A 16,626-nucleotide genomic window follows, 5' to 3' on the forward strand; every position below is an offset into this window, starting at 1 on the left:
GATGAAATACTATGCAACTGTTTTTTTTTTAAATAAATTTATTTATTTTTGGCTGCATTGGGTCTTCGTTGCTGCGCATGGGCTTTTCTCTAGTTGCGCTGCACAGGCCTCTCATTGCGGTGGCTTCTCTTGTTGCAGAGCACAGGCTGTAGGCGCGCGGGCTTCAGTAGTTGTGGCACATGGGCTCAGTAGTTGTGGCTCGCGGGCTCTAGAGTGCAGGCTCAGTAGTTGTGGCACACGGGCTTAGTTGCTCCACGGCATGTGGGATCTTCCTGGCCCAGGGCTCGAACCCGTGTCCCCTGTGTTGGCAGGCGGATTCCTAACCACTGCGCCACCAGGGAAGCCCCCTATGCAACTGTTTTTAATAGAGGTAAATCTAAATGCATGGACTTGGAAAGATGTCTAAGATGTAATATTAAATGAAAAAAAGCACATTTCAGAAAAAATACAGTGTGGAAAATACACACACACACTTACTCACACATGCGAATACATGTATATATAAACAAAGAACAAAATCTAGAAAGGCATACACCATTCTATTAATGGTGATTACCTCTGGAAGGTTGGATAAGAAGGAAATACTATCTCTTTTTACTTTATATACTTCTGTTATTGTTTGAATTTATGATAGAGAACATTTTTAAAACCTTAAATTTGGGCTTCCCTGGTGGTGCAGTGGTTGGGAGTCTGCCTGCCGATGCAGGGGACACCGGTTCGTGCCCCGGTCCAGGAAGATTCCACATGTCGCGGAGTGGCTGGGCCCGTGGGCCATGGCCGCTGAGCCTGCGCGTCCGGAGCCTGTGCTCCGCAACGGGAGAGGCCACAGCAGTGAGAAGCCCGCGTACCGCAAAACAAACAAACAAAAAAACAAAAAAACTTAAATTTAAGTCATATGGACCGTGAAACACTGTAAAACATCCACTTTACTTAGGATTTGAAAAAACAGCAAAATGATGAGCCCTCTTGTGTTTGATAAGAGCTACTTTCCCAAGCAGACAGATACTCAGAAAGGAGACGGAATGAAGGAAGAATGGGGACTGGCAGCACTCATCTTAAGTTAAACTCTCCAGTCCATGGAAAGAGGGTATTTGCAAGACTGGTGTGTGGTGGTTCCAAGAATACTGTTTATCTATCCTGCCAAGTATCCAGAGGCAGGATTCAGAATCTCCAGGTGGTAACAGCTGCATCTTAGGAAGGGTCTAGAAGACAAAATTTCTGTGTGGGAACATTTTCCTGGGAGCATAGTCAAAAAAAAGCAGAGATCTGGGCTGAGTGTTCAGAACAAGGATCTACACTTACTAGCTGTGTGCCTTTGGGTAAGTTACTCCATCTCTCAGTCATCTTTTTGCAAACCACAGAGGGAGCTTTATTTTCTGTACCGTCATATGGTAAATAATATTCACTTATGACTGGGCAATAGGAAGGGCTCTGGTTCAGATTTCCCTGATAATTTCCCTGAGTCTTGTCTTGATAGCATGATCTTAATTCTTTAATTAAGAATGTGAAACCTGGGAGTTCCCTGGTGGTCTAGTGGTTAGGATTTGGCACTTTCACTGCCATGGCCTGGGTTCAATCCCTGGTCGGGGAATTGAGATCCTATAGGCCACATGGAGCAGCGCCCCCCCCCCAAAAAAAAGTGAAACCCTGTGCAATCAACAATTTCTCAGCTCTCTTATTTTTGAAATGGCACATTTGTCCTATCTACTTATAGGTTATTGTGAGAGTCAAATCAAATGAAATAACAGATTTGAGTGTACCTTGGGAACTATAAAGCACTACATAAATAAGAGGAATAAAGGTTATTGCCAGACCCACTACCTTGCTGTGGGACTTTGGATCCCCACGTAACCCCTCTGAATTTCAAATGTGTCTGCATTTTTTTTTTGGCCGCGCCGCACAGCATCGGAATGACATGCAGATTTCAATTCCCCAACCAGAGATCGAACCCGCAGCCCTGCAGTGGAAGTGCGGAGTCTTAACCACTGCAGCACCAGGGAAGCCCGTCAATGAAACTTTTTAAACCTTCGTTAACTGGTCTTATAAAATAAGACAAATAATAGTCACTACCTTATATGAAAATTAGATGAGAATATGCATGATAAACTCCTACTAGTCTCATGCCTGCCTCATAATAAGATCTGATGACTACTGTTTATTTATTTTTAGTACATATACACACACACACACACACACACACACACACACACACACACACACATATTTTTTTTTTTTTTTTTTGCGGTACGCGGGCCTCTCACTGTTGTGGCCTCTCCCGTTGCGGAGCACAGGCTCTGGACGTGCAGGCTCAGCAGCCATGGCTCATGGGCCTAGCCGCTGCACGGCATGTGGGATCTTCCCGGACTGGGGCACGAACCCGTGTCCCCTGCATCAGCAGGCAGACTCTCAACCACTGCGCCACCAGGGAAGCCCCTTTAGTATATTTTTTTGATGTGGACCATTTTTTTTTTAAAGTCTTTATTGAATTTGTTATAATATTGCTTCTGTTTTATGTTTTGGTTTTTTGGCCATGGGGCATGTGGGATCTTAGCTCGTGACTAGGGATCAAACCCACATCCTGTGCATTGGAAGGCGAAATCTTACCCACTGGACAGTCACGGAAGTCCCTGATAACTATTAGTTATTAATTTTTATTTTTATACTGTGTTTTTGTTCATTTCAACCCTCCTATAAGGCAGTCAGTATGCCATAGTGAAAGAGAACACAGGCTCTGGAGCCAGGTTGGAAATCCTGGTCAACTGTGTGAACTTGGACAAGTTATTTAACCTCACAGCAAGGTTCAATTTATAAAAACAGTATCTACTTCAAAGGGCTTAAGGATTAAATGAAATAATGTACATGGAATACTTAGCAAGTGCTGGGCACAGAGTAAATGCTTAGTAAACATTAGCAATTATTATTATTTATTTATTTTTTATTTTTTTTTATTTTTTTTTTTTGCGGTACTCGGGCCTCTCACTGCTGTGGCCTCTCCCGTTGCGGAGCACAGGCTCCGGATGCGCAGGCTCAGCGGCCATGGCTCACGGGCCCAGCCGCTCCGCGGCATGTGGATCCTCCCGGACCGGGGCACGAACCCGCGTCTCCTGCATCAGCAGGCAGACTCTCAACCACTGCACCACCAGGGAAGCCCGGCAATTATTATTAACACTATTGTTTTAAGAGGAAGACAGAGGCCTACAGATGGTCAAGACCTGCTCAAGAGAGTTTATTAACTATCATTTATGCTAAATCTAATTCCTTCTTTTATAATTTGAGATTCAAAAAACAATCTGTTAAAATGACTGGTAGAAAAAAATATATTACCCTGGAAGAAAGGAAAATGAGGAGTTGGATGGTGGTGATGAGAACAGAAAAATTCCAGTTATGGGAAGGGTAGAGCCTGACTGTAATTAACTCATTGACTCTCTGTTATAAATATGGATTTGTCTAAAGCTGAATAATGTAAAAAGCACTGCCTCAGGCCCTGATCAGCCCAGTCTGAGTTGAACACCAAGCTTCCTGAGCTGATGGGTTGAGACATCAGCCTCCTTACCCTAGCAACCCGCCCAGTCCACGCCATGTCTGCATGACTAACCCACACAGGCAAGTTACTAAACCATGCAGGGCAGAGAAAACGGATATGAGAAATCTAGCTGGGCAAGAAGCAGGGGGTCAGTGGCTACTGCAATGTGGTATCAGTATAAATCACACTGCACTAAGAGGCAAGATCAGAGTTCTAGTTCCAGGCATGAATGCATATTAAATCTGCTTGCTAAATAGCTTTTTTTCTTTTTAGCATAAACATTTGTCCCTTATTTTTTTAAATATATTATTTAATTTATACAAAAAATTATATAAAAGATTAATCGTAAAGCACTAAGAATAAAATGAACTATGAAATCATTCCCCAAGCCAAGAATCAGAAAATTATCAATAACTTTCATCTACTTATATATCCCTCATCTACTTATATCTCATCTTCCTGCCCAGCCCCCATACCGCCAACTTAACCAGTATCTTAATGTTTCTCCCCCAATGGCTAATTTTCGATCCACATATTAATTGACCTCTCTACAGCATTTGACACTGTTGCTCCCACCAATGCACACCCGCCACACCACCTGCGCTAACAAACACCCTCTTTTCTTGGCTTCTGTAATACTGGCAGCCCTTTTGTTTCTACCTTTCTGGTTGTTGATTCTCTTTTTTCCTTAAGGCTCATTTTCCTCTACCCAGCCAGTAAAACTTATGAGTTTCTCAAAACTCCATCCTAGGCCCTCTCTTCTCACTCTAGACTCTCCCTTAGATTCCTCATGCTCTCTCTTTGCTTCAGTTACCAGACTGCTATCTCCAGTCCCCACTTCTCTCTACTGTCAACCTGATATCTGTGTTCAACATCTATAATATATCCCAAACCAAACTCCTGACTTTCTTCCTCAAACTGCAGCCTCTCAGGGTTCTCAGCACAGCGAAGGGCACCACTGTCCACTGTTTTATAAGTCAAAAACCCTGGAGTCACCATAACACATCCTTGTCCCAGAGTCAATCCATCAAGTCCTCTCGATTTTTTTTCTCTCTCACTAATATTTTTTTTTTTTGAATTTTATTTTTTTAATACAGCAGGTTCTTCTTAGTTATCTATTTTATACATATTAGTGTATATACGTCAATCCCAATCTCCCAATTCATCCCACAACCACCGCGCAAGTCCTCTCTATTTGATCTGCTTCATAGCTCTTAATGCAGTCTGTTTGCTCTATTCCACCATCACCACCATAATCCAAGCTCCCTTCCAAGTACTCTCTACTTGAATTATTCCAACGGTATTTGTGCAACCAACAAGCTCCTCATAATACTGCCTCTTTCCCCAGTTACTGCTTATCCTCTCACCCCCTTCTTATGTCATTTATCATTTCCTTTGGGGAGCCTTCCCTACCAGGTCCATTCCTCTTATTATAAATTCTTGTTGAACCATGCATCAATGCCTTTATCATGCTTAGCATCATTATAAATTTATGCTAATTTGTATAATGTTGATAATGTTAATTTCATTCTCACTGAGAAACTTCTTCATTTTTAATTTAGTTTCCCAGGAAAATCGAATTATACCCAAGAAGGGAGTCAGAAAACCTCCTGGGTCCCACAATCCCATATATAATAAAGGTAAGGACAAAAGCTCTGGAATCAGACAGTTTTTGTTAGAAGTCCCAGCTCTGGCACTTACTAGCTGAATGACCTTGGGACAGTCATTTCAATGTGAGCTCAGTTTTCTCAGCTATAAAATGGGGAAAAGACTCAAATCTCTTAAACATGAGAATATTAACTTAATCAAATAAACACAGCATAACACATTGCCTGGCTTGTTTTTTGCTACTATTATTTTACTACTGCTGTTGTTAGTTTACTAATATTATTACCAAAGGTTACACTAATAATAACAGGAGAGGGACTGAGCAGACAGATGGCTTCTAAAGTCTCTCCCAGCTCTAGTAATTCTACCGTGTTGCTAACGATGAACAACTTTCTTTTTGAAAAATACCTGGATCTTGCATGAAACTGTAACATGAAAGGCCTAAAGGCCAATACCCCCAACAAGCTGCATTCCTGAAAAATCACTCTTAGAAAAACTCTGCCAAAGGGCCAGCAGGGCATCATGTTTTATTGAATGCCACAGTGTTGCTACAAGCCATGCCATTTTTTCTGGAGCTCCTTGGTTTGTGGTGAACACAGAAATTCTGAAGCAGGCTACAATAAGTCATTCCAAAGCTCTAAGTGCAGGGGACCACCCCTCTCAAATCTTTCCACATACATTCCCGATTTGACTTCTGGCTCAAGTACATGACTTAGGAGGGATTTTATGGTTCGGTGTATGCCTGTTTTCCCTATCATGCTCAACAACTGCGATACCTGGGATCCAGCAGGCCTTGCTCCACTCCCCAGGCCATCTCTCTCACAGCATTGCTGATCTCATGACGGGATGTGTAAGCAAAACAGACGTTCAGGAAACACCTGAGAAGGGAAGAACAGTATAATTTACCAAAGGGGGACAAGGACTAAGGAGTGGAGTCACTTATTACAGAGCACCCCTTCTGTGGTAGAACAAACACACACCAAATGTTAACCATGGATACCTCTGAAAAGCGAGATTATTAATTTTTTGAGTTTTCCAAGTTTTCTTGGGAAAAAAACATATTAGTTTTGTAGTAAGAAAAATACTAACTGACCCTTATTATTCTCCTAATCTTCTTCCCTTCTGCTAACCCCCAGCTTTCAGAGGATGTGAATTCACTGTGATATTAGAACAAGCAAAGAATAGGAAGGAAGTCTGATGTGAAACAAATCCACTGCCAAATATGCATTATATCCCAAAGCCACACATAATGAAGTCTGGATTATTAAACTGTTCTCCTCTGCATCTGCATGCCCTTCCAAGGTCATCCCCTCTATTGGTTAAAGCAGTGGGACAGAAAGAGAATTTCTTGAAGGATCTGTCTTCAGAGACAGGGATAAGGCCTGCTACATTCCCACCCCATTCCCTGTCAATTAAACACACACACACACATATATATAAAAATACATATGTACATGGGGGGCAAGGCACATGAAGGAGGAAGATAAGAAACTGTATGTGTGAGTATACACACATAAAACAAGGTGCTGCAGAACCACCTCTGGTCTGCCCTGCAGATGGAGGAAGAAGTCTCAAGCATCCAAAACCAACTCCTCATTACCTCTTGTACCAAATGCAGACCAAGGAAGGGCCAGGACGTCTCCCTAAAGTTAGCAGGGAGTCATAGATTAATACAGGTCCCTAAGGGGAAATCTGAAAACTTACTTGTTGTAGTTCTTGGTGGCCTGCACAGCCTGTGCAATCAGCTCCTGGAGATCCAAGGGCAACAAATGCAGATCACCCAGGACCCGGATACATACCCCATGCTTCTGCAGTTTCTCCCTGATCAGGGGGGAAAGGAGGCAGGTTTGGGAGGTGGGACAGAGCACCTGCTGAGCTGGAGAAAGCAAAGTGCTTAGCTGATACTCAATTACCAGTTTTTGAGTGCCTTCCTGTGTGTCAGGCACTGATCTACAAGTATTATTTCACTGAATGCCCTCAACAACTCTGAAGGGAGTTTACTACACTCCCTGTTCTACAGCGGGAAACTGAGGCTCAGATAGAATAGTTAGATAGGGATTGCCCAAGGTCATACAGCCATCAAGTGCTGTGTCGGGACAGAATCCCAGGTTTGCCTGATTTGAGAACCCAAACCTCTTTACCACACATTACACCGCCTTGTGTGTCCTTGTCAACAAGTTGCATTTCACGTGTTCTGTGCTGTTTGTCCCATTTTGATGGGTGAATAAACTCCTCAACAGCAGGAGTTGTATTATTGGTTACTTTTGTAACATCTAACATTAATTATATGTTTACTAAGTGCCAGACATTGGTCTAAGTGTTTTACATGCATTCCATCCTTACATCAACCTTTGAGGCAGACACCATTATCATTCCCCTTTTACAGACGAAGAAACTGAGGCACAGGGAGGTTAAGTAATTTGTTCAAGATCAGACATATATATATGGAGGCAGTGTAATGTTGTGATTAAAAAGACAGGCTCTGGAACCAAACTCCCTAAGTTCGATTTCTGGCTTTCTACTCACCAGCTGTCTGATCTTGAACAATTTACTTTGTTCAAATGTTGCTTTGAATAAGAATACCTAGATTCAGGAATTCCACGGTTCCTCCATGGTTCTACTGCAGGGGACACGGGTTTCATCCCTGGTCGGGGAACTAAGACCTTGCATGCTGTGTGGTGTAGCCAAAAAAAAAAAAGAATACCTAGATTCAAGCCCTAGTGCCTAGTGCCACCGATTACTATCTGACCTTGCATAACCACCCCTGTCATACTGTGAAAGTGCTTATTCTCAGACATCAGGCACATGACCTGAGTAAGGAGGTGTAAAAGCCCTGGCAAGGAGCCAGGAGATCTGGGCTCCCAGCCTGGCTCTGCCACTAGCTAGCTGCGTGACCATGGGCAAACCTTTCTCTTCTCTTCACAGTTGGGAAACAGGATTAGTTTCCCAACTGATGAAACTGAACTAGGCCAGTGGTTTTCCAAACTTCTTTTAGCCAAACAAGTCTTTCTTCAAATCAAATCTTAAACAGAAGCCCAACATATAAAATAGATAAATGCAAACAAGCACTGTATACCCCATTCCCTCTGGGTCCTTGCATGCCCACTCCTCACAACTACGGGGTTCTGTGGCACATTGCTGGAAAACCACCACTAAGGTTTCTTCTTGCTCTGCCTAGGACTTAATAACCTAAGACCATCTTCTCTACTCGTGACTGATTAGAACAATCTCAGGAGCACCTCTACTGCCATGGATTTTGATCTTTCAAGAAGTGTTAAGACTGCTTCTTGTCTCTACAGCAGACAACAGCTCAGCTCTAGAGTCAGAAAGACCCTGTGTGTTTTGGCTCTGCCTGATAGCTGTGACCCAGGATACACCCCTAAACTTCTCTGGTTTTTACTTTCTTCCTCTCTACAAATGGGATAATAATATCTTTCTCACAGGATAATGTGAATTTTAAATGAGAGTACATGTTAGGCTCAGGGTCTGACACATAGTATAAGCACTTAAAAAAGGTAAGATTAGTGTGAAGTACAGAAGAATTTGAAGAATTTGAACACCTGGAATGTGGCCCCATTACCTCTGTCCCCAGCCCCTTGGGTGTGAATTCTGAGCCACAAGGGAAGGAGTAATGTCTGTGGCCCAGAGACTAATATGGATAGAGAGAAGCTTGGCTATGCTCCCCGCACCCTGACCCACACAGGGATGGAAATGACAGACCTGTCCCAGGCCCAGCTCCACTAGAGCTCTAAGCTCTCTGTTCTCTCATCTTCCTGGTCCTGGTGTGGGGAGGAGCTGGGCAGAGAATGGTTGTAATGAACACTTTGGGGCAGTCCTGGCTGAAGAGGGTTCCACGCTGTGAAACAAATAATCTCCACCAAACTTCCACTTTGCCCCATTCTGGCTTTGCTCCCTAAGTTAAGTGTAAACTTAGTGATAGCAAGAACAGTACTGACTCATCCCCATAAAGGGCTTTTATGCATCATCCTGTCCCGTCCAAGGGTATATGCAGGGAAGTACAGTAACTTTTTAGGGATGACTGCATAGCAGAAAATGGCTTTTTCAAAGTCTCTCTCACTCTACTTCCCTGGTCACAGTTCACTGGTCCTGGGGTAGAAATTTGAACTAAGGTGGACCAATTAAGGGTTTTAATTCATTCTGAGCAGCTCTCTTGAAGAAGACAAAGTTAGCCTGTGGAGCAAAGGAAATAAATGTCTGAGGAGGCTCTACCTAATCGATTTCAATTCCTGGCTTCGGTTTTGCCTGAGGTTGGCTATCTGTATCCTTGAATTCTGTGAAATACCTCTATATCCTCAAATAAATAAATAAGGAAGGAAGGAAGGAAGGAAGGAAAGGGAAGGGAAGGGAAGGGAAGGGAGGAAGGGAGGGAGGGAGGGAGGGAGGAAGGAAGGAGGGAAGGAAGGAAGGAAGGAAGGAAGGAAGGAAGGAAGGAAGGAAGGAAAACTAGCTTGCCATATTTGCCACTGAAGAGGCCTAACTAACAGTAGAAGGGTTTAGAGTTCCTTAACTAGCCTCAGAAAAGACAGTTGAGGGTTAGGTAAGGCTGGAGGTGGTATAAGAACACAGGCTCCCCCTCTGACAGCATCTTACTTTTCTTCCATCAAGCGGCTGAACTTCTGCCGGGCCAGATCCATTAGCCCATCTACCTCACTCTTGGAGCGTTTGAAGTTCTCAATGCTGAATGCGTAGACCGTCACCTCTAGGACGCCCAGGTTCAAACACCAACGCAGAGTCTGAGAGGGGAGAAGGCAAGGAGCTAGGGTACAAGGAAAGAGCAGGAAGGGAAACAGGAGATGCCTCAGCCCCGACTCAGTGAGAGACAGACTTTTCTCCTCCCCAAACTGGGTAAAGCTAGGATAATACCAATGCCTCTCTCAGAATAATGAACCAAATAAGCAGAAAGCTACCACCTGAGAGACTGAAAAATGTGAACTTAATGAGTACTATTATGCTGATGCTATTGTGGTTTACTGGAAAGAGCTCTTCACTGAGAGAATAAATATCTAGGTTCCAGTCTCTCACTCCATCAAGCACTTGCTATGTGACTGCAGGCATATCATTTAACCTCTCAGGGCCTAAGTCTCCTTATCTGTAAAATAGGATCACAATCCATCCCTCACAAGGTGGCTAAAGATACATAAACACACAAGGTATTACTACTCACAGCATAACATCATTATTCCAATAGACTGAGAGGCTGATGAGTTATAAGAATAAAAGCAACAATCGCACAGCTGTGTATCATTTAAGTCTGCAAAGGGTTTTCACATACATTATTTCATCTGATTCTTCAAGCTACCCCTTGAGAAAGGAATTATTGTTTTCATGCCTACTTTAGAGATGATAAAATTGAGGCTCAGAAAGTTGAAGACGAGTCAAAAGTCCACAGCTCTACCATATGAATCCATTATATGAGGTTCTAGAACAGCAAAAACTCATCTAGAGTGATGGAAATCAGAAGGTGAGGGGGAAGGGGAGGAGAAGAGGAGGGAGGACAGGGTTTGACTGGGAAGGGGCACAAAGGAACTTGCTAGAGAGATGGAAATGTTCTATATCTTGACAGGGCTGTGGATTAGACAGATGAATGCAACTGTCAAAACCCCAAATCTGTGCATTTCCCTGTATGAAATTATACCTCAACAAAAAAAGAAGTGAAACTCAAATTTAAACTCAGTCCTTTGGTACGGTACTGCTCTAACCCAGTGCCACTAAAGGTGGAGAACAAACTGAAGATGAGAATAACAGTGTTGAGATGGGGAGCCTGGAGGTTAAAGGTAAGGGACAGAAGACATTCAAACAGAACTGAAGAAATAAAGCTGAAGAGCTACCTTTCTAATCCCTTATCAGACATACAAACCCATTCACTGCCACCTCAGGAAAATTACCAGCGCAAACCTGACACTTGAATAGGCTTGGGACCTGAAGATCTTACCAGGCAGCAAACTTGGTGGGTACACCTGGGTCGGAGCCCACCACTGACCTCAGTTAATATAGGCTAATAACAACAGCTTCAATTTTTTGAGCACATCCTTTATGCCAGGTCTTGTGCCACATGCTTTTCATTGTGCCATCTTGTTTAATCCTCATGTAATCTCCCCATTTTACAGATGAAGGAACTGAGGCAAAGGGAAGCTACGTAACTTGTAGCAGGTCACAGAGCCAGGAAGTGGCAGAGTAGGGGTGCCAATGAGTTCTGAGTGACTACAGAGCTTAAGCTCCTAAGCACTAGGCAAAACCTGCCTCTTAGTCACAAAAGAGAAACTGAGATCAACAAACCTGAAGACCTCAGTGTTGGAGAGAACTCCACAACCACTCATTCAAGGCAAAAAATATCACTGCCCTGGCTTCAGGACGTGTTCTTGTGCCAAGAAGCTGGGATCCGTGGGCTACAGAGTTTCACAAAGATCGACATATTCCATTCTTATTGATAAATTTACTGTTTCCCAATTTGCAGTGGGCATTAAAACCATAAAACGTTGATGACGTTTGGTTGGAGTGATGTCCTGGTTTGTCTGGCACTCTTCCTAGTTTAAGCACTTAAAGGCCTGTGTCCTGAGAAACACCTCAACCTCAGGATGGGTAGTCACCCTCTACCTTTGCTCTGGAAATGTCACTTCTAAGAATTTATTCTAAACTAGTACCATTTATAATGTCCAATAATAGTGGAGCAGCTAAACAAACTATGTCAGATCCTCAGGAAAAATGTTCCACAGCCATTAAAACATATAGGTAGAAAGCCATAGATCAACCTAGAAAAATACTTGCCAAAATGTCAAGAAAAAAATAAGGTTATCAAAGCTATAGATGTAATTTTATAAATGTTAAGTCATGTTGAACATATTACAAGGATTGGGATGAGGCACAGAAAAACATAAATTGTTGATTAAAGTGGTAAGAGGAGACAATTTTGTTCTTATTTCTAATATTTTGCGATGATTCACTGGATGACTTCACTTTCTGTTAATGTTGATATGAGATCTATGGCTAGCAAGCAAGCAATAAAACAGACAAACAGCTATAAAAAAGCACTCTCAAACCACAGCAAACTCAGGGCCTGGTTTTCTAGCTATAATCCAATTCTCCACAGACCATTCACCTTGGGTTCTGCAACGTGCACCCACCTCAGCCAGTTTGTTGAAGCCCTGTGAGTGACCCTCTTGCCTCTCCACTTGGCACTTCTTGGCATAGCGACGGTTCCCATCCATTATAAACGCAATGTGTTTGGGCATTGGGCCTGCCTGTGAAGTAAGAAGACAAATGAACACATCACATACTCCTCAGAGATAAAGGGAGACAATATTCCAAGCTGACAGGCTTGAGCTATATGATAAAAGCCCTGAGGAAGGGAACTGGGTATTCTGTACTTTTAGCTCAATACATAAGCATTAAGCACTTTTATTCATTTTTATTTATATGTTTATTGAGCCCTTACTACATGCCAAGTACTATGCTGAGCTTTTCACATTTCATCTTAATTTTTTATCATACAAACATATAAAGTAAATAGTGTTATCTTCATTTTATAGGTGAAACAACTGAGGCTCAGAGAGGTCAAGTGACTTGCATAAGTCACACAGCCAAGAAGAGACAAAGTGGGGATTCAAATTTAGGTCTATGTGCTTTCAGAGTTCATCTCCTAACCATATGCCTTTAACCACCACCTTGGTTTCGTTAGCCTTCAACTGGAAGGCACAGGAAGGATATTGATGGGTATGGCCAAATGTAAAGGGCATCCTCCACATAAAAGAGGCATACACTTCTCAGTTGTATCCGAGTCCTGTCACACAGGAATGGGGGCCTCATATTGTTGGATCTTCTTATTTTACAAGAGAAGCTAATCAAGATTTTTATAAAAATTTAAATGTCAGGAGCCATTTGAAAACAAACAAAAAAGACATTTTGGGGGCAAACAAAACTTCTTACCTGGCCTAGAGCAGACTTTGTTGTCTATCATAGCAAAAATTCACTCCTTGGGCTATTTTCCCTCACTGGAGGGGCTCTTCATAGACCACTTCCCCTGCATCTCCCAACATTTTCTACTTTTGTCCCCCATATATAGCCATAAAAAAAAAAATTCCAGTAAAGTCATGCAGCTTGTTCTTCCCAACATGTGACCGCAGTGTTTCCTTGAGGAGACGCTTTTCTATTTCCTGGACTGCCTGAGATCACCTGGCATTTGTGTGTGAGTGTATGTGTGGGTACAAGGCTTACTTACTCATAAATACACTGCTACTTGCTGCTTGACAGCCTGTGGCTGAAAAATAAAACCAAGCTGACTGGCTCCAATATCAAACCTTTCATGTGAGGAGGATATAACATTGCTGTGATTCCTAGAGAAAAAGCTGAGGGAAGATCTAGGGAGTGGAGTGTAGGAAACAGAGTGATTGTAGTCTTGAAATGATTGAAAGACAGCCCCAATAATAGTAATTAAAAACTGCTAGACACAGTGCTGGGTGTTTTCTATGTAGTTTCATTTAATCCTCAAAATCACCATATAAAGTCACACGGTTAATAAACGACAGAATAGAACTTTCATTCATGTTTGCCTCCAGAACCCTCTTAACCATTATGCTCTACTGTCACATCAAAGAAAGATTCGTTATTTTATCTAAACCCAGAGGTCAGGGACTTCCCTGGTGGCGCAGTGGTTAAGAATCTGCCTGCCAATGCAAGGGACAGGGTTCGATCCCTGGTCTGGGAAGATCCCACATGCCGCGGAGCGACTAAGCCCGTGTGCCACAACTACTGAGCCTGCACTCTAGAGCCCGCCAGCCACAACTACTGAGCCCGCATGCCATAGCTTCTGAAGCCAGCACACCTAGAGCCTGTGTTCCACAACAAAGAGAAGCCAGCACAGTGAGAAGCCCATGCACTGCAACAAAGAGTAGCCCCCGCTCACCGCAACTAGAGAAAGCCCGCACACAACAATGAAGACCCAATGCAGCCAAAAATAAATTAAAAAAACAAAACAAAGCCCAGAGGACAATACTAGGAATAATACATCAAAGTTCTAGGGAAACAAATTTCAGGAAGATCTAACAGTCTATGCTGCCCAATGATATTGGGAGGTCTCAGGCTTCCTGAAAATGTGAGAGTTAGGACAATAATCTGCCAGAAATGTAGACCTGGAAGTTACCTGCAATTCTAAGGCTCTTTGATACCATTGCTAAATTCTACTACAAATCCATAAATATCATGGGTTACCCAGTTTTTATAACAGGTTTTAATATAAGATTACCCAACGAACCAAAAGGCCAACTGGTGCATTGGGCCACTGCTCACCTTTATGATGTTGGCACAGAACCGCTCCCAAAACGACAGCTCTCCTTCCTTGATCCATGACATAGTTCTTGCCTCAGCAGAAGCAGCACAGAACAATTAGTCACCAACCAGGTAACCTTGCATAAACAAGACAGAGAATTAGAAGTCACCACACCTGCAAACAACTATGGCTGACTTGCAGGGATTCACCAAAACGGTAGAGATCAGCCAGCATTAGAATCCAAAAACACTGGCCCTGGACTTCCCTGGTGGTCCAGTGGCTAAGACTCTGCGCTCCCAATCCATGGGGCCCGGGTTTGATCTCTGGTTAGGGAACTAGATCCCACAGGCCACAACTAAGAGTTCGCATGCTGCAACTTAAGATCCCGTGTGCCACAACTAAGACCCGGCAGAGCCAAAAAAAAAAAAAAAAAAAAAAAGACACTGTCCTAAGCCTCTAGTCTTTCACTACCCAGAATTTATAAGCCAATAGGACCTTTGGGCGCAGAGGCCTTTCCTTGGTTCTATGGGCTTGGTGGACCTTGCTCCCATCCCCTTTTTTCTCAGAGTCTGCACTGCCTTTTTCTGAACATGTAAGTCTGCTTCCTGTCACATCGTAGTGCCTACATCCTGATCCTTCCCCCTTCTTCCTTCTCCATCTTCCACCAGGCTGTGTTTCCCACTCTCGGGGCTCCGGGTCACTAACCCCTTCAGTTGTTGCACCCGTTATCTCCTACCCCAGAGATTTCCCAATTATTTACTCCTTCACTTGTATCTTCCACTGCCCCCTTTGTCTCTCCCACAGCTGCCTCCCGCTCAGTCATCTCTCTCCTCTTCTCCTCTAATTCACCCCCTGAATCCAGCACCTTGACAGGCTCCGCCGGCACCTTTCAACAGCTCGAGGGGACCGACACTTCCTCACGACGGGGCGCTGGAAGAACACGTCATCGTTGGGCGCTGGGACACGCTTCTGCCGTCACCGAATGGGCGGGGCCCTGGCCTGCGCCTGCGCGCTCGGAGGAGGAGCGGAGATGAGCTAAGCTAGAGTTCTCGACTGTGCGCACTCCAGGGGCGGGGCACGTTGGGGTGAAAGGGATAACCGCGCGGGCTGCCCGGCTCCGGGCCACGTGCGAGGGACCCGGCTGGGGAAGGCGGGGTTCAGACCACCTGGGACAGCCGAGAAGTCTGTAGACAGGCGGGCTAGGTTACGGGGCAAGAATTAGGGGAGCCCCACCTCAGAAATGCTGGGACTCCTTAGCCACTGGTGGCAGTTTGGACTTTTGAGAAAAGGGGTAAGGCGGCGTCCTGCTAGCTGGAAGGCCGCTACACTGGCTTTAGAGCTCTGGTACAAGTGTTTTTTGTTTGTTTTTTTGGTAGAAGTCTTAAATATCCTGTTTTTATACTGTTTTGTCTTATTTAGTGAATTTAATCGTTTGCGAAGTTCCTAGCCGTAGTTAGCCTCACAGGGAGGGCACTTAATATCAGTCCATTTTGTGCTGATTTAAGGCACTCAAGATTTTGGGATTTGCATTCTCAGGACCTACCCAAAGAACTCAAAAAAGGGTTAAGGCCAGAAAGAACTCTAAGAATGACTTCTAAAGTTTAAGAAAGGCCATCAACTAACCCTGACAGAAAAATCAAGGGCATTCATTCTGTACCAAACCTTTAAAGAAAAGGGCTGCAGGAATTTGAGGCACTAACTCACAAAAGATATTGGGAGTTTAGTTTTCTTAAAATGAGAGAAGGGGAAAAAAAAAAAACTTTACCATTTTCAGAGAACCTTCTTGTAGTTTCTTACTTTGGGTTGCAGTGTCAAGGAAACAAGGCAAGAGATGCTGTAGTCATGACTCCCGATTCATTACTTTTGTCTTCCACTCTTTCTGATGAAAGGGTTATTTTTAACAGAGTGAAATGATCAAAGAATGCCCTCCAGAGATGAGTAACCCACCCATGAATGGTCTCTTAAGCTTTTCCATCCTTCCTGCTTTGCATGTAGGTTAGTAAGTTTCTGCCTAGCTGATTTCTTCAATTTTGCAGGAAAACCATTTAGTGAAGTCCAGTAGTAGCTTGCTACTTTTAACATCTTCCAAGGTCAGCTTTGACTTTTGGTAGGAAGTCCCTAGAGGGATATATGAAACTTCTTACCCTTGTTCTGTTAACATTTCGGTGCACTTTGGGTGATAGTTGGTATGCCTCCAATCAAGTCTTTCTTT

General features: G+C 43.5%; 1 protein-coding gene across 3 annotated transcripts in view; it reads right to left on the reverse strand.

Annotated features, from left to right (window-relative positions):
- Positions 1-15,380, reverse strand: part of DHDDS (dehydrodolichyl diphosphate synthase subunit) — a 29,372-nt gene extending 13,992 nt beyond the window's left edge. For all 3 annotated transcript variants that reach the window (XR_009566162.1, XM_060309349.1, XM_030873506.2), the window contains exons 1-6: positions 15,280-15,380; positions 14,435-14,550; positions 12,274-12,390; positions 9,743-9,885; positions 6,836-6,952; positions 5,908-6,009 (exon numbers count right to left, since the gene is read on the reverse strand). Coding sequence is in view for 2 of the 3 variants with exons in the window: in XM_060309349.1 (XP_060165332.1) it covers positions 5,908-6,009; positions 6,836-6,952; positions 9,743-9,885; positions 12,274-12,390; positions 14,435-14,497 (542 nt within the window). In the remaining variant the exon portion in view is untranslated. The remainder of the gene's footprint in view (positions 1-5,907; positions 6,010-6,835; positions 6,953-9,742; positions 9,886-12,273; positions 12,391-14,434; positions 14,551-15,279) is intronic.
- Between the last annotated feature and the right edge of the window lie 1,246 nt (positions 15,381-16,626).

This window comes from Globicephala melas, chromosome 1 (assembly GCF_963455315.2).
Source record: "Globicephala melas chromosome 1, mGloMel1.2, whole genome shotgun sequence".
NCBI lineage: Eukaryota > Metazoa > Chordata > Mammalia > Artiodactyla > Delphinidae > Globicephala > Globicephala melas.